The 25,252-nt window shown below is 33.6% G+C and overlaps 1 protein-coding gene across 16 annotated transcripts in view; it reads left to right on the plus strand.

Moving 5' to 3' along the window:
- The window catches only part of LOC121879505 (catenin alpha-like), a 68,526-nt gene that overhangs the window by 36,151 nt on the left and 7,123 nt on the right, over nucleotides 1-25,252 (plus strand). For 3 of the 16 annotated variants that reach the window (XM_042386154.1, XM_042386147.1, XM_042386148.1), the window contains 18 exons: nucleotides 2,700-2,889; nucleotides 5,345-5,511; nucleotides 9,744-9,953; nucleotides 10,210-10,386; nucleotides 10,926-11,129; nucleotides 13,384-13,499; nucleotides 13,985-14,069; nucleotides 14,674-14,844; nucleotides 15,326-15,437; nucleotides 15,624-15,824; nucleotides 16,411-16,632; nucleotides 17,219-17,337; nucleotides 18,098-18,228; nucleotides 18,557-18,797; nucleotides 19,100-19,216; nucleotides 19,345-19,356; nucleotides 20,799-20,834; nucleotides 21,631-21,648. In XM_042386154.1, coding sequence (XP_042242088.1) covers nucleotides 2,700-2,889; nucleotides 5,345-5,511; nucleotides 9,744-9,953; nucleotides 10,210-10,386; nucleotides 10,926-11,129; nucleotides 13,384-13,499; nucleotides 13,985-14,069; nucleotides 14,674-14,844; nucleotides 15,326-15,437; nucleotides 15,624-15,824; nucleotides 16,411-16,632; nucleotides 17,219-17,337; nucleotides 18,098-18,228; nucleotides 18,557-18,797; nucleotides 19,100-19,216; nucleotides 19,345-19,356; nucleotides 20,799-20,834; nucleotides 21,631-21,648 — 2,529 coding nt within the window. Of the gene's footprint in view, nucleotides 1-2,699; nucleotides 2,890-5,344; nucleotides 5,512-9,743; nucleotides 9,954-10,209; nucleotides 10,387-10,925; nucleotides 11,130-13,383; nucleotides 13,500-13,984; nucleotides 14,070-14,673; nucleotides 14,845-15,325; nucleotides 15,438-15,623; nucleotides 15,825-16,410; nucleotides 16,633-17,218; nucleotides 17,338-18,097; nucleotides 18,229-18,556; nucleotides 18,798-19,099; nucleotides 19,217-19,344; nucleotides 19,357-20,798; nucleotides 20,835-21,630; nucleotides 21,649-21,980; nucleotides 22,012-25,252 lie in introns of all 16 variants that reach the window. The other 13 variants (XM_042386156.1, XM_042386152.1, XM_042386161.1 and 10 more) reach the window with 11 other exon arrangements.

A 25,252-nucleotide genomic window follows, 5' to 3' on the forward strand; every position in this document is an offset into this window, starting at 1 on the left:
CATTCAGGGTTTGGGTCTTAACATATGGAAGGGGGAGGGGTCATGTCAGACTAGTCAGTGAAACATGTTAATTTATTGTCACAGTCAGAGTAAATTAGATGTGTAGGTGCACTGATCTCTCATTGCAATTTGTGTGCGGTGTGTGTCCCTTGTTGTGAAGTAAGGAATCCAAATATGTTTATAAGCCATAGATTAACTGATGATTTGTTTAATTTGCTTTGTACTGTATTATTATATTGATTACTGTATTGTTAATTTTTTTATATTGGATTATTACTTACACATTGGGTGTCTTCTTATTTACTAATCATTGAGTTCATTCATCATTGATAATTTTATCTTTATTTCTAAGCCTGTTTGATAGACATTTTTGTTATGGTATAAAATACAGTACAGTATATAGTTGTCCCTCTGAAAGACTTTGTTACATCCATATGCCCTAACTGTTTGCTTAGTAGATTTCAGTGAACCTTTGTAAGTACCTATACACTTTTTATTTAATTTATTTATTTATTTATTTATTAATTTTTTCTCCGGGGATTAGCCCACCCAGGTACAGGTCACTGACCCACACCGTGGCCTGGGGGGTGGAAATGTAATAATAATAATAATAATTCATAGTACTGTACAGTAAATAAAATTTATATAAAAAATACAAAATTATAAATAAAATAATAATTCATAGTAATAAATAAAAAATAAAATAAAAATAAAATACTTATGATAACAATAATAATAATAACTAATAAAGAACTATAAAGAAACACAAAAATGAAAAAAATCAAGTGAGAAACGATATACAGTATGTATGTTGTGTTGTCAAAGCAAGAGAAACAATTGAAACCCTGCAATTGTGTGTAAATGTGGCAGAAAGACAGATCAGTAACCTGGAACTTGGTCACAATTTTTGTGATGCCACATAGCAGCAGGGTCTACCATTAGACAACACATTATGCTTCCAATATCTTCCCAGGCAGTAGTACCTCCCTGTTTGATAGCTGCCTACTACCTACTCGATGCCTTAAGCAGTTTATTACTTACATAATAAGCAAAATTTATACATAGTGATTAGTCAGTCTGGCTCCCAATTAGTTAAAATTGTAGACCAGTTGGGGTGCTTTATAGAGCAGTAGACGTTAATGTTAGTTCGTATATTTGGTCAGGTGTTTCAAACAGTTTATTACATTTTTGCATAATGGCTCCTGATCATCTAAATTTCTAGCCTCACTGGAAGCTTTAGTAAGAAGTGCATTTTTCATGTATCTTCCCATTCACAGTCTTCTCATGGGCCACTTTGAGTCTTTAATTTCCATTGTTTTTAATATTCAAGAAGACCTACCTGGCAGTCATCTTGGATTCAAGGTATCAAAATTTAAGTCACCGGTAGATTTATGGTGATACCCTGAAGATCTTTTTTTGTGAGAGTTAATTCCATTTTCCACATCATTTTCATGTCATCATTCCCATTTTTCTTTCCCGTCTTTCTCTCTGAATTTCACCTGCATCCTGTCAACCTTATCACGGTTTAATGTTATTAATTCATCTATGTTGCTCTAATCTTTACATACGATATCTGCAATTTACAAGGAGTAATATGGTGTGGTATTCATTTATTTGTTAACTGGAAACAACCCCCCACCCCCATAATGTGATCCCCCCCCTTCCCACCTACCCACTTTTAAGACACTTGGTCTCAGAATTCTGACCTTGAGTCAGTTTGACTTGTGAACGTTCATGAGTCATGCTCTAGATTCTAATTATTGAATGAGTGAGATTTCAGTATCAAAATTACCCAGAAGAATTTTTTGGGTGAAATATTGAAAAGGGTTAGGGAGGGTTTGAGTAGGATAACAGAAAAGTAAGAATGGGTGGCTATCTTGTCATGGTTTTTAAAAATTGCATGAGAAGAAATTTGGAATGCACCATCCAGTTTTTTCATGGTTTTTCATTTAAATGGGAGGCTTACAATACGTCCTGTATTTGATAACACTACTATGCAACGGTAAGACAACATTATGACTCAAGATCCAAGAGTATGGATATTGAAGAAATTCTTTGCACTTTTTAACTTTTCCCATTAAAAAATAAAAAAGAATAAATGAATCAAATCTTTACCGTGACACCAAAATCACTCCCTTGCAATAAAAAGCACCAGAGTTTTGAACAATCATAAAGCACAGCTCAGGGTCACACATCCTCAGCTTTACATTTCTGTCACCAAGTGTCTTTGGACATAAAAATAAGTAAATTTCATTTTTTATGGAACTTAAATGAGTCAGGTTTAGTTGAGGTCTGTGAAAAAATATTAAAATTCAGTCAAAAGTTACTCTAATTTGATATGGAGTTCTTCAAATGATTTTTAAATCTTGTTGTTTCATTCACTAAGTTTAGTTCCCAAGGAAACATTCTCACAGCTTGTGTTAATACCAGTATGTCTTTTTTGCAAAACACAGGATCTGGTGTGATATTGATTGATGATGGTCACTAATATAATTATGCTCCTTGATTGAACACTATTTGATATCAGTAGTTGTATCAGGCATCACTCCTGGCACCGTTTTATGTACCATATTCATTACAATATAGAAGTATGTATTCCCTCTACAGGAAAACATGTTACAGTACTGAATATTATTAAGGCGGAATGGCATTCTACTGTGATGAGTAATGTTTATGCTAACTCCACTCTCAATGATTAGGTCACAACCCTTGTCAACACAAAAGGACCATCCAAGAAGAAGAAAGGGCGAAGTAAACGAGCTCATGTCTTGGTGGCGGCAGTTGAGGCAGCCACGGCAAATTTCATCGAGAGGGGGGAGGAGATTGCATATGAGAACCCCGACATCAGGGGAGAGATGCTCGGTGCTGTGGAGGAAGTCAGAAAGACAGGTAGGCATTCGTAATGTTGCTTGCATGGCATTTTACTGCACCTGTTTTGATTAGAAATTGTTTTTCATGTTAATGCGACAGGTATTATCAATTATCATCCCTTTATTTAGATTTACAAACAGTATGTTATTGTTTCATTAATTCTTACATAACAGTATTTTGCTCTGGTGTTTTTTGCTATTATTATTATTATATACAGTATATATATATATATATATATATATATATATATATATATATATATATATATATATATATATATATATATATATATATATATATATATATATATATATATATATATATATATATATATATATATATATATATATATATATATATATATATATATATATATATTTTTTTTTTTTTTTCCCATAATGTAGTGTAGTAGTATGGAGTCACTTTCTAAGATCTTTTCTCTGCATTGACCCCCTGCACATGTATCATTCCTTATTGTTTATTCTTCTCTAAAAATTCTATACGTGTCCTTGTCTTATCATTGTTATTCTTCACCATAATTTGCGTGTGATCTCACAGAAAAGTATTACAACAATTTCCATATTTACCAATCACTTCTCATCTATTCAAAATCATGCAGTACTTTACCTGGATAATTGTAATTTCAGTTCTATGCATGTGTTGACAGTGTTTTTGTGTCTTTACTTTCATCATCATTTTTGACCACCTGATTCACCTTCCCACCAACTTACTGGGTATTGGTCAAGTTCGGGTAAAAAGAGAACGAATCTACTCGTGTATCTTTTGCCTCGGCGTCAATACGTTAGTTAGGGGGAGCGCCTGGCTTAGATCAATGAAAAAAATCATAAAATGTGAAAAAATTTCCGAGCAAAGGTGTTGCCTATAGCCGTGTTTGGATGGAGTTTTATGGCAATATTCGTAATATTTATGCAGTTATGTATGGTTCCCCCCTCCCTCTGCCTCAAACCTTCCTACATCCCCTTGGGTAGACATGAATGATTGTGGTAAATTATTTTTACCCAAAAATATGGAATAAATAGCACAAAAAATACTTTAAAAATTCATTTCAGGCAACTATCTTCCTCTCTGGCGAGTATAGGGAGGGGTAGACAAACAGTCACGTGTCATCAGAAGGTCCCGGACCTTGTCAAGGAGAGGTGTGTACTCTGCTGCACCGCATATCTTACCTCACTTGTACTGCTGTACCAGGCCTCTCTCTTTGAGTATCGGGATGGCATGCGATTCAAAACATAAAAGACAACAAAAGAAAGCACATGCCAAGAGCATTGCTAAATCGAAGAGGATGAAAGACAAAAATATTCGCTAAAACCAACGACAGTAACAACCCTCTCGGGGGACACCTGAGGCAGCCCAGCCCCAGCCTTCTACCCCTCGGAGTCCCCTACCCTTTACCTCACGTAAAGAATATAACTGGAGTTCAGTTGGAGATGTAAAAATACACAAAAAAACAAGCTATTACATGTAAAATCAGCTCAGACTGAGAACTTATACAGGGGAGAAAGGTTGAGAACCTTTATCAGCCTGTATCTCAAAATTAACTTTTCCGTTACTCAGATTGACAGTTCTCTGCCAGTTTTTGACTGATTTCAATGAAACAAACAACCAACCAGCAGTGGAAAAACCTTTCCTCAACATACTACAGATTCCAGTTTTTCCTATCTTGTAAGATTTATTTTTGGTTGAATATTTAATCTCGATATTTTCACGAAAATTTCAACCAAATTTAAAAAAAATTTATCCTTAAACCCAAAAGACAAAAATAAACATGTCGCCCTGTAATATTCAATGACAGAATTAGATATCTTAGTACTATCAATTTCAAGGCAAAATAGAAAGAAGTAATGGAGATATTATACCTTGAAAATTTAGACAAATACTGTATGAGAAAATGTGTAAAGGGTTGAAAATTTCGGAAGGGGGGTTATGGGGCTAGAATTGATGTGCATATGATCCTTGATTGATGACAGGAATATCATAGCAATCGACCAAAATTAAAAGCACCTACACCAAAAACCGGACTCTCCCCTTAAGCTTTATGTATGGATCCATGGCACTTGTGGTAAATGAAGCCTTTATATACCATGGTTATGTAGGTTTACTTCTTACTGCCTGTTGTAATACTCTTCTCCCCTTGTTGAAGATGAGATCATCATCATCATCATCATCATCAGATATTGTGTTGTGGTGCCAAGTGCCTTTTTTCTCTCTCTCTTTTAGTTCATCAGTATTTCTCACTTCAATTTACCTTTCTAGATAATTAAATCTTGACTTTCATACAAGATCATTCTTTTTAAATCTTCATTAATATATATTTTTTATTTTTTTGTAAGCCTGTTCTTGTATCTTTTTATCTTTGTTTGTTTTAAAGTTAATTTTAGTAGATTTGTCTCTGGAAGGTTATCATAGGCTTGGGAATTAAGAATGACTCACTCTCTCCATTACCCTGCCCAAGGAGATACTATGTCACGAGCTGCCCGGGAGTTTGCCGAAGACCCTTGCAGTAGTGTCAAGCGTGGCAACATGGTCCGTGCTGCCAGGAATCTACTATCTGCTGTCACTCGCCTTCTTATATTAGCGGATATGGTGGATGTTCATCGTCTCTTGAAGAGTTTGCAAGTGGTATGTGCTTGAATTTCTGTAATGTTATACAGGACAATCTTATACTTTACTGGAACTTTTAAGTTTTTTAATTTAAAGATGAGAGATTTGGATAGTTGGTAAAAAGATATAAAATTGAGATTTATTTTATGCATATATCCAAGAGTTTTTCTCAGTAATACCTGTTGCTATCTGCATATTCACTGTAATATCTGTAAGCATCAACTTTCCATTTGTATTTTGTGGTCATGGACACCATAGTTGGTGTTTTTAGCTGATGGCACAAGGCCCCGCCCCCTCCCCATGTAGCTCATTGGCTCATACTTAATATTTTTTCAGTGTTTATATATCGCAAATGAATCCATATAAAACTGTTAAGGATACCCAATTCTAGCTTGCTTTAATGCTGAATTTAATGTATGTAAAGACTTAATGGCTTGAAAACATTAACTTTCAAGATTTAGTTAGTTTAACAAATTTATGAGTGGGAAAAAAAGATTATATACTGTCGACGAAGCCATAAACAAATTTACGCTTTTGGAGAACACATTCATCACTACTTCTTCTGTTTTCACTAATTATTATATATATATATATATATATATATATATATATATATATATATATATATATATATATATATATATATATATATATATATATATATATATATATATATATATATATATATATATATATATATATATTTAAAGAGAAATAACACCAAACATATAAAGCAATGGACAATAATCACCATTTTATAAATACAGTAGTAGAATCAAGTGTACACACCACATATTCACATAACGTTCGTCTTAAAAAAAACAAGGAGCTGCAGGGGGGGGGGGTGGCCTCTTAACCTATTACCAACAGTTAAAAAAAAACTATAGTTGAAAGAGTGTGTTGAGTGAAAGCAAAAGTGAAAGTTTACATTTCCTGCCACTTGAGTCGTTCTTTCAGTTCTTCCACCACTGAACACACTGTACGTTGAGCTCCATGACTGTCTTTTATTTTACTGACACTGCTTACCATAAACACAAAACAGTATGATTTTGAAACCACGATGGGAAAGCATTCAGTTATCTAAAAAGCATAAAAGAGTTGATTTAACACTACAAGATCAAGACAATTTTGTGATACAGTTGGATATGGTATAAGTGCTTTGTAGTTACTGTACACACAATATAGTATTTCACAGCAATATATGTACAGTACTATGTTAAGCTGAGTGTGAGTCTGTGTGTGCATTTGTGATCTTTATTTTGAGCTTTAGGAATTCTCCCACATGTATAAACTTTTTTACAGATGGTCTCTAAATGTCCAGAAGAAGGTGAATTCTGAAATATTTCAAGTCCAAAATAAGAGTTTCCTGTATTTTATATGGACCAAAATTTAATGTACTTCTCGTACTATAGATTACAGTACAAATTAATGAATTTCAAATTGGATATTGTTTACAATTCATGGTACAAGTACAGTACAGTAGAACCACTCTAGTTTTCACAGCTTTGGGGTTGACTGTTTGGCAAGCATATGAATTAGGGGAACTAAAGAGTGATATATATCATGGGTGCAGTGGACTTTGGGACCGGGAACCTGCAACATCGGACTTATGAAAGGTTTAAAATTGGACCCAGAGACCATAAACACAGATTATCATGGGCCTTGGGCAGTCTTGATAGATAACAGATTTAAGGTGGGCCCCCAGAGGAAAAAATCAGAAGGTGTGGGGTCCAAAGACCTCACTGACCATTCCTTTGGTCCCTGTTACCCAAGCCTCATTGGTTTCTATTGGTTCTTTCACCTGAAAAAAAAGAGAACATTAATTTTCCTATGGTGTGCAACCTATGACACCCTGTACTGTACTTAAAGTTAACATTGTCCCTAATAGCCTAAGTTGAATAGAAGCACAATGTTAAAAATAGATATACTGTATATGTGTGTAAAACAGTACAATTATACTCACCATCCAAGGAGCTGAACCATTTAAGATAATTATCAGACAAAAACATAGATACAATTTACAGTACAGGTATACCTCATTGAGCATGTTTTTATTTTATTGTGGTTTTCAAATACCCCTGTACTGTAATGTGCCCAGTCAACACAGATATTTTTTATCAAGTTTTGTTTTGTAGCAAAATGGCACATGAGATGTGCCATTTGTTCGCAGTGGTCTTGTGGTTACCCCGGAGTAGCACCAATCAATACAAATACTGTAGGCTTATGTTTTTCACAGTTCTACTAGTCCACCGTACACTACACAGATTAATGAAGCAGGCGTAAGAAATAGTGTGGCAGCAAATGTTTCTAAAAGCTATTGAAGTATCATTTATATTGCATGATCCAAACATGGAGATCACTGAATATATGGATAGAAGACCATACAGTACACATAAGAAATACCCCTGAGTAGCCATATGTTAGCCAGGAAGTACCCTTCTTTTCCATATGAGCCTTAAACTTACCATCTTTTCCCCAAATGCTCTTAGTTTTGGTATTCACGGCTTTAATATCTGTGATGTTTTCCATGAATGTTACTCCCAACAAACCTTAGCCAAGATTGATTATTCATGCTGTTTGTGTACTGTGACGAACAAAATGGTTGAGTTAATAAATACTGTATGGATTTATATTTTCATGTCTTAGTATCTGATGAGTTTTTATGGAAATAAGTAATTCATACAAGTGCAGGTACTTTATAGTGTACAGTATTCATATTTTTAAATAAAAAAGTGCTGTAGGGGATATAAGTGTGCATACCTTATACAGCATAACTTTGCTGCAGCTGTACACTATATGTACAGTATATGGCGAATGAAGCACCAGTGTTATCAAGTAGTGACCTGTATACATTTATATTTACCTGTCTTAATATCTGGTGGGTTTGTATTGAAAACAAGTATATATACTGTAGTTTGATAATGTACAGTATTAATGTTTTATTGATATATTTGCTCAGGAGGGGATAATATTGAGCAAACATGACATAAGCACAAGGGTGAGTATGTACACATAAATGTATCTGACAAATAAATAATCAGCTGTCATGTTATGTCCTGTTGAACTTGTTTCAATATGAATTATTCTATGGGATGCTTTATATTTATGTACATACAACATTGTCCAGTGTTAATAACATCTGTAGTGAAGTGACTGATGCAGTACAATATATATATACCCTCAATCCCTTATCATGTCTGCTAAAGTGAAAATTATCTTCAGCTCCTTTTGCTATTACTTTAGAGATGAAACTAACTGTGGCTACGTGTCATGAGTAAGGTGATCAGGTAATTGATATTGATATTTCAGTGTTTGAAAATTTACTATGACTATATAGCATGTTTTTAAAGTTCCCATGTCCAAAAGAATTTTAGTGAGGAATGCAACTCCCTCAATACATGTGTTTGTATGGTTGTTAAGTGTGTTTTTATTCAGCTTGACATATACAGTACAAGGATTGTAGGAACTATGCTCAGCGAGGGATACCTGTGCTCAATATGCAATCATGTATATTATAGAAATCTTCCCCCAGAATGTACTCAATTATTTTAATGAAAAATGGCAATATACAAAAGGGGTGATTTTGAATGATTTTTTTTTTTTATGCATCACAGCATTCAGATATGCTAGAGGGGTAGCAGCTTTATATAAGTGCCTAAAAATAAAGAAAATTTTCATAAATTTGTTTTAAATCTTCAACTCTAGCCTTGGCATATTAATTGTCTATCAGGTGCCTATAATGTTTATTACTTAATATACAAAATGTGGCAACTGCATAGTGGTGGTCATATCTCAGTGGCATCTTGAGTGGCTGAACAAAATGGTTTGTGCACATCACTGCTGCCTCACACCAACTGCTGTCTATGTGGCATTGATTTTTCAGTGGTGATTTTTGAACAGTTGATTGCATTAGATGATAACAGATATTTAAATTTAGCCTTTTACTAAAGTTCTATCTGCCTATAATATCATCTTGAAAAATCAGTCTCATGCCTCTATTGTTCAACCTTATGTGATGTTTTGTATGTGTGAGTGCATGTGTGTGCGTGTGCATACCTATTTTAATTGTTTTATCTGTGAATAGTCATAGGACTAAACCATCTATGCTGGCGATTATAACTTCTACAATATTTTAACAGTTGTAATTTCTTTCATGTTTTGAATGAAATATGTGAACAGCTCCTTAATAAGTCACATTTATATCAGATTTATGTTATTTATTTACCGGTATTTCTTTATTTATTTTTTAGGTGGAAGATGATTTAGAAAAGGTTAAAAATGCATCAAGCCAGTCAGAACTCCTCGATAACTTCCGTTTGTTTGGTAAGAACACAAGTGACCTCATTAACCAAGCTGCCAAACGACAAAATGAACTCAAGGACCCAAGGCTTCGTGATGACTTGGCTTCAGCTCGGGCTGTACTTAAGAAGAATTCAATGATGCTGCTCACAGCTTCAAAGGTATTAGATTGAGAGTGGAGTGTTGACAATGAATACATTTATAATATATTTATTGTTTTGAAAATAATCCTTATTTCAAAACCCTTATCCTAGTCAACCCTAAACTTAATCCAAACTCCCTGTATAAATAAATAATGTTATTTCTAATTATAACAAACCCCTAACCCTACCCCTTTAGGTCCCTTAATGCCCTGTACAGTATGTTTATGTGACCTTGAGTCTTTTAGTTACAATTCTTCTTGAACTAATCTCACAGGCATATGTGCGACATCCTGAGCTAGCAGCAGCAAAGGCCAATCGAGACTTTGTGTTCAAACAAGTATGTGAAGCAGTTACCACCATCAGTGACGTAGCGCAGGGTAAGGCTACAGGGGCTGGCCAGATGCCTTATGAGGGACCTGGAGAACTAGCCTCTGCTCTGGATGACTTTGATGTAAGTGCTTTAACAAGAGTTGAATGATCTAGTGTTTGTTATTTATGGTCATTTTTTTCAGCGGTTTCAATTTATAGTGTACAGTATAGGTCTTTATTATTTGTTTTGTGTTTTTCCTGGCCTAAAATATTATTCATTATTGCAATGGTTTTGGGAATATTGGATAAAGGATTCTGCACCTGTATTGGTTGTTCACTTGTACAAGCAAATTGTTTTATAAGTAGAAATATACAGTACAAATGCTGTGTATTTCTCGCTTGAAGGGGTCAGTATCTACTATGTTGTTGGGGCTTTACACATAAATTAGAGGTAAAATGTCTAGGGAACAGCTAACTGGATATAGTTTTGTAAATAAAATATAGTGTTGTAATGTTTTATTCAGTGGATATTAACAGTATGTATAATATATATTTTCAAACACAATATTTTGTATCTGTAATGCCTCACTAACCAGGTGGGCATGTACTTCATATATCTATTCCCCTTACCCTTCTTCTTTGAGTAATAAGAAATGAATATACTAACTCTCTTTGATTCAGGAACGCATCAATATGGACCCTCTGACTTACAATGAGGTGCGCACCCGTCCATCACTGGAAGAACGTTTAGAGTCCATCATTAGTGGTGCCGCCCTCATGGCTGACTCCTTCTGTACGCGTGATGATCGCCGTCTTAAGATAGTGGAAGAATGTAATGCAGTGAGACAAGCGCTGCAAGATCTCCTAACTGAATATATGGACAATGTAAGTTTATGTAAAATGTCTAATGATTTATTAATGACCCAACTTAAATTGAATCATGTTAACAGGATTTCCTGAAAATGGAGAGTTTGATTAAATAAAAAATTGATATATACAGCTGGTAACTGTATTCCTTGACAATCACAGTGGGATAGAACAGATGATTATTACAAGGTAAGTTAATTAACATGACAAGGGAATGAATCATTATTAGTTGAGGGAAAACATGTTGACCATAATGAAAATTTAAAACCCCAGATTACTCTTGTTTTAATGGACAATACATATCGATTAGATTTGATGTTGCACCAGAATTAGAGGAAGATGTTAACTTAGGGAAGAGAACATGTGGATAAATGTTTGCATTAAAGGACTGAAGGCAAAAGGTACAAGTACAGGTATTGATGAATGAGTTATGGAGAGCACACTGCTGTAGACTCACTCCCTCCATACCTCACTACTATCACCCTAACACACATATGCATTCTCGTTGGGTTAAAAGCTATATGATTTATTTAATTAATTCATTTTCAGTGAATAAAGTAAAGTACAATACTTCAGGGGTGTCTACTGTACATTTATAAAGCCTTTTATTGATATATAATGTCAAGATATAAAACACTGCTCTGCAATGTGACTGCTTTCAGTGACTACAGTGTAAATACTGTACAGTACAATATAAATTTGTTATATTCTATGCAGTTCATTTCCACCAAACGAATCTAATTATCATTACAGTATACTGCATACTAGACAATATATTAACACCTATAAATTACTATGCTAACATTCCCTCCAGCACATTTGTATTAACCAAAATATTGTACTGAATTAGTTGATTGAGGACTTTGATAATTTCATTCATTACCAACCATCCAATAATGTCCTTACAGGTATAATATTACTCATTGAACAGGCTTTGTGTGAAATATAACAAAGTCTAGGACTGCTTTTAGTATCCTGGTGGTCCAGCGGTTAGCGTTCCCCGGTCACAGTCATAGGCTTGTGTGCCGTGGGTTCGAATCCTGGCGGGTTGAGGTGTTGATTGTATGTAGAAAGTCCAGCGTGGCTAATGAAATATATATATATATATATATATATATATATATATATATATATATATATATATATATATATATATATATATATATATATATATATATATATATATATATATATATATATATATTATTATACAGTACTGTCTTTGGTAATCTGACTGTTTGGGTTCATGAGATTTATATATGTGTGTGCAGCCTCATAATGTATTGTTTGTTCACTACCATCCTCTCCTGCACGTTTAAGCAATACAAACCCACCAGATGTTAAGATGTTTTAAAATAAATCTTAACACTATTTAGTACATTACTTGTTTGTCCTAGATGTGTAGTATATGTACAGCTGCACCTCTGTTTGAGTAAAGTATGCACACTAATACCTCATCCAACATATTTTTATTAAAGAAGTAGCTAGTTATAATTATAATTTCTATAGGTAATACTTTCTACCTGTAATTGAAACTCACCTTCCATTAATTATGTATTAATATGCTATAAGATTATGCATGAAAACTTTTACAGCACAGGATTATTGTCAAGAGGGGGACTTTGGTTTTGGATGGAAACAACTATGGCAACCTGTGTTCCTTTGTACCTCTTCCTTATATAAGAACAAACTCACAGTATAAATATAGGCAACCTGTATCTCTTTAAATAAATACAGGTTGAATTTCTCTAACCCAGATTTATGTCACCTTTTTTACATGCACTGTTATCTTTCTCCTAGTGTGTACACAGTCTTCCAAATCCATTCAGTAGCATATGTAACTTTTCTTTCAAATAGCCCTGTAGAGCCATTTCATTTGTACAAACAGCAGCTAATTTACTTGCCAGTTACATCCAGCATTACTTATTCACAAGACTTGCACCGGTCTCCACCATTTGTTTTCACCCCTTTTACTACCCATCCGCTCTCTGACATCATTTCCTTCTGGGAATTACCGTAGAAAAATTGGTCGCTTGTAGAATATTCCCAAAGTACTTCAACCATTAAACTATCCCACACTCTTTGAGTGTATAATCCTCAGTAGTAACATTTGAAGTATTCTAGGGAATATTTCTACTAACTGATGTATTTGTCTCACAAATGAAGCTCGTGTCACTTAAGTGAAATTCAAGGTTTGTTGTGTAAGTCATGGTGATATTTTAGTGTCTTCATTTTAAGTTTTTATATAACCCATTGTTGTCCTGTGTTGTAGATGGGACGCAAACAACCATCAGAGAACTTAGATAAGGCTATTGATCACATGTACCGGAAGACGAAGGATTTGCGACGACAGCTTCGTAAAGCGGTGGTTGATCACGTGTCGGACAGGTCAGTACACATTATTTATTGGATTTCTTCATTAAAATAACAGTTTTACCTGATGTGTTATTTTAGATAACTTTTAAGATAAATTTATATTTGGTTTGATATCTTGAAATTTTTATAGTTGATTTTAATTTACTGGGAGATGAATTTTTAATTGGTTTCATATCTTATGATTTTGATTTATGTTTCTAAAGTATATTCAAGATGCTACAACATTTTGATAGATCGTAAAATTGTAGGTGATAACAGCTGAAAACACTTGTGAAATGTTTGGAATGGCAGATTAGCAAAGGGTGTAAACTAGTGGATTGAGTAAAGAGATGATATGGACATGTGAGAAGGATACACTTTACACTTGTATACTTAAACTTACTACTTACTTACTCATCACTTAAGCTGCTGGTCAGGCAACTCATGCACCTCGTCATTGTTCTGCTCTTACTAAATGTGCAGTAACTTAATATGCTCAAAATCTGGTTCTCTTGCAGCTTCCTGGAGACAAATGTACCTCTTCTTGTTTTGGTGGAAGCAGCACGAAATGGGAATGAGAAGGAAGTGGAAGAATATGCGCAGGTTTGTTAACCAAGTTTTATGGGCTACTCATGTGAGAATTTTGTTTTGATAACTCACTACAGACTGGGTAGTTTGTACAGTTAACATAGATTCAATAAATTTATTTCAATTCTATTATGAAAGTTTTATAAAATGATCATTCTTAGGGTTGTTGAGAATGTTGCAAGCCCAAGTAGTTTTTGAGTTCTATCTCTTGTCATTTAGGGGATGCATTATTTCCAACCATTCACACTGTACATGTATATCATGCATATCTACAGATGCATGAGAAACAAACTGTGTGTAGGTGGCTTGTCAGACACTAGCAGGGAGATCATTCATATCATGAAAACCAAAAACACAGACTAAATGTCACACATGGACTTACAGATGGAGAGCTGCATGGACACATGGAAGATCTAGTGGGAGCTAATAATAGGTGTCATTTTATGATCTTATTTAGAGTTGGAAATGGTTTATAAATGAGAAAGTAAAGATAATGAAAGTGAAACAGTAATCACATATTTGCATGGTATGACTGTCATTCCAGTAAATGATATATCCTCAGAAGCATTACAACTAGAAGCTTAGTGAATGTCATTATTAATGCAATATTACTTTGCAGGTGTTTACTGAGCACGCTAATAAGTTAGTGGAAGTTGCCAATCTGGCCTGCACGATGTCCAACAACGAAGATGGCGTTAAGATGGTGAGATATGGTGCAGCCCAAATTGAGCAGCTGTGTCCTCAGGTTATTAATGCTGCAAGCATCCTCTCAGCAAGACCCAAGTCTAAGGTTTGTGGAATAGTTGTATTTAATGGTTGAAGAACTAGTGTAAATACTGTATTGAGAGAAATAGCTTCTCTCACCACTGGTAGTTCACTGACCTTCATGAATATGATAGTGTACTAAACTAGGCCTTACTTTGTACAGTTGTGCAGCAAGCCAATGTACAGCCTTGTGATATATATGTTAATTCTGGATAACATCAGGTGTGAAGTTTCGAGAAACACTGTGTATCTAATTTGTATTTATCTTATTATTAAAGAATTATTGGGAGAAGTAAGTTGGTATACCTTTTTCCCTCATAATATCCAAGTAATATAATGACATGTATATATTATCTGTAGATTAATGTAATATTTAATGTTGTATGGCTCTGCATATTTAATCTAGCATTTGATATTGATAATGATTGTTTTATACTGTACTGTGTATTGTAATAATCATAATTTATGGGTTTCCTATTACAAACCTGTTGTTCACACCACTGTAGGTAACACAAGAGAATATGGATGCCTTCAAGGACGCTTGGGAAAATCAAGTACGCATTTTGACAGAATCTGTTGATGACATAACAACGATTGACGATTTCTTGGCCGTCTCAGGTATTGGTTGATAGTGTTTTATGCTTTGTTTAGTTTTGTTTTTTATTTGCCACTGAAACTTTTTTTTTTACTCAAGACATTTGATAAATACATTCTATACTTTCTTAATTTTAAAACTGATTATCATATGTTTTAAAAATATTATCTGTTTTGTAAGAGCTGGTTCCCATTTGTGTTTCTTGACAGAGAGTCACATACTGGAGGATGTGAAGACCTGTGTAAGAGCCATTAATGAGGGTGATCCAGAGACCCTAGATCGCATTGCAGGTGCCATCCGTGGCCGCTCAACTCGTGTTTGTCATGTGGTTGCTTCTGAAATGGACAATTACGAGCCATGCATGTACACTGATCGAGTGTTAGAGGCTGTGAAAGTTTTACGAGACCAAGGTAAGAATATTTTAAACATGTTCAAGTATTGTATTTTACATGTGTTTTAAATTGTAGGATTGACTATCATGCTTAACTTATATCAAATTATTAATCTTTTTACTGCTGTAGAGGTTGTAAGTAGCCCATGTGTTACAAAGGGGAAAGCTTGGAGATTAGAGCCCTCTGCCAGACTCAAACCAAGGCTTTCACAAATATTAAGGGCCACAACATCAGATTCCCCAAAATGTCTTAGAGAGGATGCCCAGTGATTGGTGATAAAGATAAGAATATTACCTGTGAATCTTGCTTGGCAGAAACTGTATTGGTGATCAAGAAAGATGACTTTCAGATTCGTGGTGCTGGAGGGAAGGAGATATTTAAGTGTTTGTGTGTGGCTTTGGCATTGATGTTTTTTGGTGCTCTGCATGGAAGTTATATTTATCCCATTTATAGGGAAAAAACAATTCAGTAGGTAATTTTTTTTTTATATAAAAATCCACTAAAATTTGTCATTATTGAATGTAATGAAAGTTTAGAGATCAGGTAAGTGAACTTGAATTCATGTTAGCATTTGTTTGATATTGAAAGAGATTTTTCTCCTCAGTGCTACCAAACTTTGCCCAACGTGTGGATGTGGCTGTTGAAGCTCTCAGTAGCACTCCAGGCAAGGAGGTCGATGAGAACGAGTTTATCGATGCCTCACATCTGGTGTACGATGGGGTGAGAGAGATCCGTATGGCCGTGCTAATGAACAAAGCTGATGATGAGCTTGATCCAGATGATGTCCTGATGGACGACTATCACACTGTGGAGATAAGAAGCAAATGTAAGTTACCTACCAATTTTCTTGTCAGTAGTTTTCATTAATTATCTTCACACCAAAATATACTTAATTATATCTTTTGTATAACCAAACAAACTTTCAATATCGGATAAGGAAAACTCTTATTGAGACTAAATTCATGTATGGCCCTTTAAGTTTCATTCTTTATATTTCCTAATTCACTTGTTTACTTATTCTGTCCTCTCCCAACAGCTTTCTATCATTTTTATTTCATTATACACCTGTACAGATGACTTGGGTCACAGGTGTCTTTACAAACTTTTTCATAATGTAAGGTTACTCATCATACAGTAGATAGTTGTGCATATGTGTAGGTGGAGTCCATTTATTTTTATATTACATTCAAGTTGCTCTGTAAAATCTGCTTATGATAAGACACTTTCATCCAAAAGCCTTCGTGTAATAGCTCTTGTCACCTACGGAAACACTGCCATAGGAGAAGTAAATAGGAGTTGGTTTTCTTGTTTTGTTTTTAATTTGAAGTTATTGGATAAAATGTATTCACCATTCTATAGTTTTCCATGGTATATTAGTGAGAGAAAACTGGTAATTATGCTTGGTCTTACAGCGAGTGCTCACACAGTAGAAACCACCATTGATGAGTACCCAGGAGTGAGCGGCATTACCACAGCCAGAGACGCCATGAGAAATTTGAGCGAGGAGGACAAGGACAAAATTGCAGCTCAGGTTGGTTACACTCTCTGTTTATTATGTACATTGGGGACGGTGGGGGGGGGGGGTGTTGCTTGTTCAGGTGTTAACTAGAAATGGGGTCTTGTGGGAGTGGATTACCATAGTAGAATATTGTACTTGTTTTGTATTAGCTAGAATGAATGAAGGACAGTAAATCAAGGAAAATATGTATGTGTATGTGTGTGTCATTTACACTCTTCAAGAACTATGCGTGAATGAACAAGTTTATTTTTTGCTTCATTCACCTGCAAAAGTTAATAATAGATACCTTTTTTCTTTTTTCTTTTTATTCTGGAACAAGTTTAAAGGTTTCTTACAGTCATTCAGATAAGTCTAACATTGCTGTGGATTACTGTACATCTTAATATGTATTATTTTTAGATTTATTTCTCATTTAGTATTTTTTATTCCCTCTCCAAAGAAAATCACCATATAATATAATTATTAAACAAAATTTTGATGGGTTAATTTTTTGATGTGAAATTGTTATTCAGTATTTTAGGTCATTTTTTTGTACAACTTTATTTTTTATTTTTTTATTTTATTGTTATTAAGAACTTTAAAATTAAATTAGCATGTGGAGGTGACTTAAGTTAGATATTTAAAAAAAAATGAATGTGCAACTAGTATGGAAACAAATTGTTTGTCACTCCTTTTTTGTGTAACAAAGTTGTCCTAATATTTGTACATTTATTCCATTATATGTATCTGTGATATAATATTGTGCTTCCTTCTTTACTTAACCACATTATAGGTTGAAAACTTCCGTCTGGAGAAGGTGAAGTTTGACCAGGAAGTTGCTAAGTGGGACGATACTGGTAATGACATTATTGTTTTGGCCAAGCATATGTGTATGATCATGATGGAGATGACAGATTTCACAAGGTTAGTGTTTACTGTTTTAGCACCAAATTTTTTACAGGGTATCCATAAATGATTACCCTGATTAAAACATGAGAGCATACTGTTTTTAGGGTAATAATTTAGGACACCCTGTATGTTTTTCAAAGCATTACTATAATTTATAAGGCATAAAAAAAATTTAAAGAGAAACTTGCTGACAGGTGTGGCTTGACTGTTTAACATCATATTTTGTCTTGTAAAAGTTAATATGTCAGTGTTCTGTACTGGGTATGGGTGTTTACTCTGAAAGTATCAGTGTAGTTTATTTTGAAATTCTCTCATATACAGATTCTTTCTATTTTAATTTCAGAGGCCGAGGCCCACTCAAGACAACCATGGATGTCATCAATGCTGCTAAAAAGATTTCTGAAGCAGGAACAAAGTTAGACAAACTCTCGAGACAGATTGCTGATCAGTGTCCTGAATCAAGAACCAAAGATGATATGTTAGCTTACTTGGACCGTATTGCTTTGTATTGTCACCAGTTGAATATTACATCAAAGGTCAAGGCAGATGTACAGAACATTTCTGGTGAACTTATTGTGTCTGGGGTAAGTACTTCATGAAAAATACAATGGATAACATGATTTAAGAGCATTGCACTGAGATGAAAGGATTGTTTTGTGAAATTAAAACAATGTGCTCTATTTCATGGATGATGAACCTTTATCATTGCTGAAGAGAATGGTGTTGATGACCCTAATCTTCAAGGCCACCACTGAAACACATCACTTAAGATTTTAACATCATGAGAGAAGATATTGAAAACCTGTAGCAGTACTTGTATGGTATATTATGGTGTAAGTTACTATCTAGACTATTTAACTTTCTTAATGGGTAATTTCCTTTTCAGCTGGATTCTGCCACATCTTTGATTCAGGCAGCAAAGAACTTAATGAATGCTGTGGTCCTGACTGTGAAGTGTTCATACGTTGCCTCAACTAAGTATCCGCGTCAGGGAACTATTGCTGTGAGTATTCAAATAATTTCTCTTACTTTCTACTTGTTCTAGATGTGAGAATAAAACCTTCATATGGTGATGTGAAGAACGTTTTTTAGTATTTAAAATGTTTATTACTAATGTAGTTTTCTCGGCAGCTTACCTTACCTGTAAGTACTATATCATTATTCCTATCTATATAATATCAAAAGTCTTTATATTAATCACTTATTTGATGTATTTTTTAAGGAATGCATATATTATGTATTGAGTTTGTTTACCAGTATTAGGTTGAAATATTGTACATTTTCATGGATGTTTTACTTCTAGTATTTGTTATAAATTCTTAAGTGCTTGTCTATCCCCGTGTGACATAAACAAGGAAGATTTTCAGGTTTTATTCAATAACTGAAGGAAGCTGTTTGTGTGGCTGTGATTATTTTCAAAGTTTTATTATACAGTAGGCTTGCATATCTTTAGCTACAATAGTTTCTCATCAAATCAAGATATTCATTTTTTTTTATGGTGTTCTGTAGATGTATGCATTGTTAAATGTCATTTGTTGTCATACATTATTATATTTTACTTTTTATTACATTGATTTGGTCGATGGTATTGATTGAAGAATGTGCATTTAAGAAAATATAACCACTTTTGAACAGATGATATTAACATACCTATATGATATGAAATAATATACAGTACTCTATATAAGACCTGACATACATGAGTGGAATATACAAACAGTACCATATACAGTATTTATAAATTGGTTACAAAAAATGAAAAGAATTGTTGAAACAATCCTGAGGTGAAATTAAATTATAATCATGGCTGCATGTTGTAGAGGGAAACATGTTGGTAGGACAGACGTCAGGAGTGGTGAGTGCAAGGGTGTGCTAATTAGAGATCAGAGTGCCTGGAGTGGATCAGTGTGCTCCTCCATAGGATATAAAATAGACTTAGTAATGATGGGCTTGATAATTAGTGAGAGGCTTAGAATATTACTAGAACACTGAAAGCTCATTGTATTCCTCCAGGGAGTTTAATGATGTCAATTACTTTACTTCCACATTTTTGTATACTGTACATACACTTCAAAATTTTTACACTAAAGAGGTGTTGTAGTCAAAACCATGAACAAGATCACATAGAATTTTAACCTTTATGGATCATTTGAAGATTCACCACAGATTAACTGTGTGAGGGGGATGTTCCTCAGTGATCTATAATGGCTAAAATTGCAAACAATCTCATTTGTGGTCCTGAATATATGACTGTACCAAGCTAAAAGTCATGGGGTACAGACAGTACCCGTATAAATGCCACATCATCACTGAAAATGTGTAATAAAAATAAATATAAGTTTCCAGCTACTGTAATGTCAAAGCAACTCTTCATTGTTTATCTCCAGAAATATCATGGAGTGTTGTGAGTGCCTCCATGAGCTGATGATTACCACTTTTACAGGCTACTTACTTGATTGATAGAAACTTAGGTCTCACAAGGATAATGAAATAAGGAGTGAGAGAATGTATAGGAAAGGGAAATAAACAGTTGTAAAATAGTAGTATCATATATGGAAGTGTGCATCTCATTTTTTATTCCTCAGAATGGAGAGAGAGAATTGTGTGAGAGGGAAAAGAAAGTAAGTTATCAAATTCATCTCTTTTTTTACTTAGTACCCTTCTGTAATTAAACTCAAACTTCAAAGGTCAGGCAAAATTAGGTGATGCACTACCTAGAATGACATTGCAGAGAAAAAATATTGACTCACTTAGTTCACATTACAATTCAGTAATTTTTATGAATTTGTATGGTACAGTACAGTACAGTACAGTGAGACATATAATGTGAATACAGTATATTGAAAGCAGAAGAGTTTAAAGAATTAATGAGAATTTATTGTATTTAGAATTCTTCAGTATGTATTATAAGTTTGCTATTGTGTCTATTAACTTGACACTGGCTGCTCTCAGTCACTAGCCACTATGTTATGGGGAAAACTGCATGTACCAAGACAGATCATTCATGATGTATTAGGAATAATTGGTAATATGTTTTCTTAGAATGCACATTAAAACACTTATGATGGGCTTTCAAGGTTTATTCCCCCAATCAAAACAGGACCTTTTCATTCTGTACACTATAAGTTTTATGACTGAAAAAGTTCTGCTAAAATTTCTTCATAGCATTTGAATAGCCTTTGAAGTAACTAGATTAAACTTACAAGTTATTTGAAGCTGATGAAGCTTTAGTATACTCCATAACCCTTAACAAAAGCTTTGCTTTTCTTTTTTTTTCAATCAAGTAATATAATTTTTAGTCTAGCAAATTGTTATTTTCAATTCAGGACAAATGTACTAAAGTTGCCATGCTCTTAGGCTAGTCATTGCTTTGCGTTTCTCCTTTAACATTTCTATTTTTCATGCTTTTAATACCAGCCTGGGGCAAGATCAGCAGTAAGTGAAATATATTTTTAGTTGTTTGTTCTGTATCTTTTGAAAATGCCAGAAGCACTTACATAATATTTGCTATCTTTTCACAGCATACTCTTTAAAGATTAAGATAGTGAATTGCTGATTTTGCTTCTGCATGTTTTATGAATAAGCACAGCCAGTGTCTGTACTGTATTGATTAATATTTGGTTAAATTTAGGTATAATTAAGCTACATTGCAGAGGTAGTTGTGCCAAGTTCAATGTGAAGTATACAGTCTAGGAAATATTTACGTTCACTTGGGCATATGCTGTGAACTGTTTTAACCAAACTTTTCATATTTGTCTGCCTACCAGCAAAAATTCACCATGTGGTATGGAAATGCAGGCATGTAATAGGTCTTTTATGTGGCGAGCTTTGCATGAGTTGATGTGTTTTTGTCTGAATGACAATTTACATGTTCTTTGTGTCTTTTAAATCACAATAATCAGATAAAGTTTAGAGTTAGCACTTGAATGTTTTAGAAAAGACAGTAATTCCTCTCTATGATGTTATAAAAGTTTATTTGTCAACGATAATAAATAGTCATTTTCCTTGGGAGCTATCTCATTCACTTGGTAGTGGAATGTAGTTTATATTTGCTACTTTGTAATCATTCGAGTGTGTGTAAATGAACGTACCTTCTTAGCCAAGTTTCATACAGAATGACGATATTCTTCCACTATTGCTTGCTCCAGAAGTTCCAAAATTTCTGGTGTACAACAGAATTTGATAGATATCTGTCCTCATCCATTCCAAAATTCCTGTAATTAATAATGGCCCTTTGTTGTTTATGATTGGAAAAAAATGCATAAGGTTAAACTTTAGCAGTGCAGATACATAAAGACTCTTAGAGTATGCTTTAATTATTTCTTTGGCATTGTATTCAAACATTTAGAATTTAAGAGCTTAGAAAATTATTGAATGCTTTTAAAGAGGGGAAACTCATTAACATTTTACTTATAAACTCCAGCTCATGTTTATTCTGTCTTGACCAAATTCAGAACAAAGTTGTACACAAGTTATCTGCTCAAAGTTATACTGAATTAGAGGAAAGTATAACTATTTTTGCTTAACAGCATACTAGCCTTCAAAAGTTGTCCTTTTCCTTATTACAATACATCTTTATGCAATATTGTTCTTCGGCTTTTACTTTCCCAGTTACGGTGCATGCTTGAGTTTTAAGTCATCGTCTTTTACTATGTGAGATGAGACATGATTGAAAATTTCAATATACACATGAAGTGGGAAAGTGAAAGTAGGAAGTCAGACAAAGCTGAAAGATAGGAAGGCGTGTATTTACACTGAACAAAATAAAAATGAGAAAATTGACTTGTAAAGCTAGTGTGGCCTGTAGCAATATCAATGATATTGTATTTTCTTTTTTCCAGTCAAAGAGCCAAATACATTTTGAAAAAAAGAGAAGCCTTATAAGATTTTTTTAGAGCAATTGATCATTAAAAGAAATTTGCATTTAAAACTAAAATTTAATTTATATAAAAACTGAGTGACAATTTTATCTTAAAAGAAACTACAGTAGAAAAAACAACAGCAATTAAATGATAGTCACTTATTTTCAGTATTGTAATCTTTTTCTTGCTATGATGCAGGGAGGTCAAGTTGATGCTGATCCTCTGATTTTTTGCATTCAGCATCTAGTCCGTTACCATGGCAGGATGGTAGTCCACTAAAGGGTAATTCTGCCATTGGCAATTGTACCCAATATGTTACTTATATTATTGCTGAGTTTGCATGAGTTAGTGTATGAGAAGGGAACCCAGTGTCCCGACTCTGGCAGGGAATCAAACCCGGAACCCAGGACCGTTCGCTTGTGAGGTGGATGCTGTCATGCTGAGCTAAAGAGCCATTTAGTACATAGACTAAAAAGAGAATCTTGATGAAAATTCACCATGATTAATCATTTAGCTTCTACTTGAATTTCAAGAGGGCTTGTGAAAATTCTCACTTAATAGTAAAATTCAAAATACAGAATCGTGTTTTTGGTTTTCTACTTTTTTAATTCAGTGTAGGGTTTTCAAACATAATTAGTATTGAAATAAATAATGATGAACTCTAAAGCTATGAAATTTAAGCTTAAATAGATAAGAATGCCAAAAAAATTTCAGAATGTAACATCAATCCAATAATGTTCTCTGACATTTGAGAGATGACAGGATGTGCTGGTTAATGTAGAAATCAGACATTCCAGATTTGACATTCGTGCAGTCAGAGTTAAAAACTACAGCCAAAAAAAAAGATAACAAGTTTTCCACTTTGGACTAAAGTTTAATTCTGTAGCCAGTGGGTATAAAATTCCCTTCAATTATAGTTGTATGTAGCATCCAAAGGTTTAATCACAAAACTCAAGTGCTTGGTTTTTGTGCCTCCATGTTTACCAAGGCAAACTTACCAGAAGTCTATACCTGACATGCAAGTTACAGGTACAGTACTAATTAAAATGAAAAAGTCATTGTAAATTGGAAAATATTAATTGTAAGAACCAATGAATATAATTAATTAAAATGAAAGTCATTGTAAATTGGAAAATAGTCATTGTAAGAACCTATGAATATAATTATGACTACATTAAATTTTGAAACCACTTGTCTGAACCATAGAGCATTTTTTTTATTGTCAAGATATACAGTACTGTACAGTACAGTTTACTGTAGGTATGTATCATTTAAATTTTAGTCTAATTGGGAGTTTTTTGTACGCATGACAAAAGAGATATCATGTTTATAATTACAGTTTGTATTGCTGTATATTATCATAAAAAAATTGCTGCATCCATATTGAAGTTAAATATTCATTGTGGTTTATGATGATGGTTGGGTATAACCTTGTCACTATCTGGAGTTGTACTTAGTAGTTTTAAAGCAAATAATTAGTAGGATTTAAAAGATAAGAAAGAGGTAAAATGAGAGTTTTTATGAAAGACCAAGTGCATATTTAAGACAGAAGGATTATCCCATTAAGATGTATCAAAATTTTGTTTCATTTTGCATTTTTGTATATATTTGTTGCTTTTGCATGATTATGTGCTTATATGGTTTTATTTATCTTTTTATATTAATAGCTTTTTCATAGCAATATGAATTAATTGTTTTTATGTTTCATTTGGGAATGATACATTAATGTGCATAGCTTTACTATACATATACTGTATATTTAAATCTGTCTCAAGTGAGCGATAAACTTGATACACAATTAAATGTTACTCATTTGGATTTTTCTTCAGCCATTTTTATTTCTTACCAGATTTTTCTTTTTTACATTAAAGGTTTTTTGTATACAGTATGATAGTTCCATCGAGAATTCTGTAATTAGATTTTAATAGCAAACTTGAGTTAGTATGTAATCTTCATTATTGGAAAATTGTTGTAATATAACTTAATTATGCTTTTTGACATTTTTATTGACTTGCATCAGGCTATTTAGACTCTGAAACATGATAAGGATTAAAATAAAAATAAGGAATTTATATTTTTCAAATTGTTCAAGTTAGCTTCTTATTTTTTTTCATGTATTGTTTATATATTATGTGATAAAATTCATTTGTACCAGAGGTTAAATTATTGTAGTGATA

Source organism: Homarus americanus, unplaced genomic scaffold (genome assembly GCF_018991925.1).
Source record: "Homarus americanus isolate GMGI-L3 unplaced genomic scaffold, GMGI_Hamer_2.0 scaffold32340, whole genome shotgun sequence".
NCBI classification, from domain to species: Eukaryota; Metazoa; Arthropoda; class Malacostraca; order Decapoda; family Nephropidae; genus Homarus; species Homarus americanus.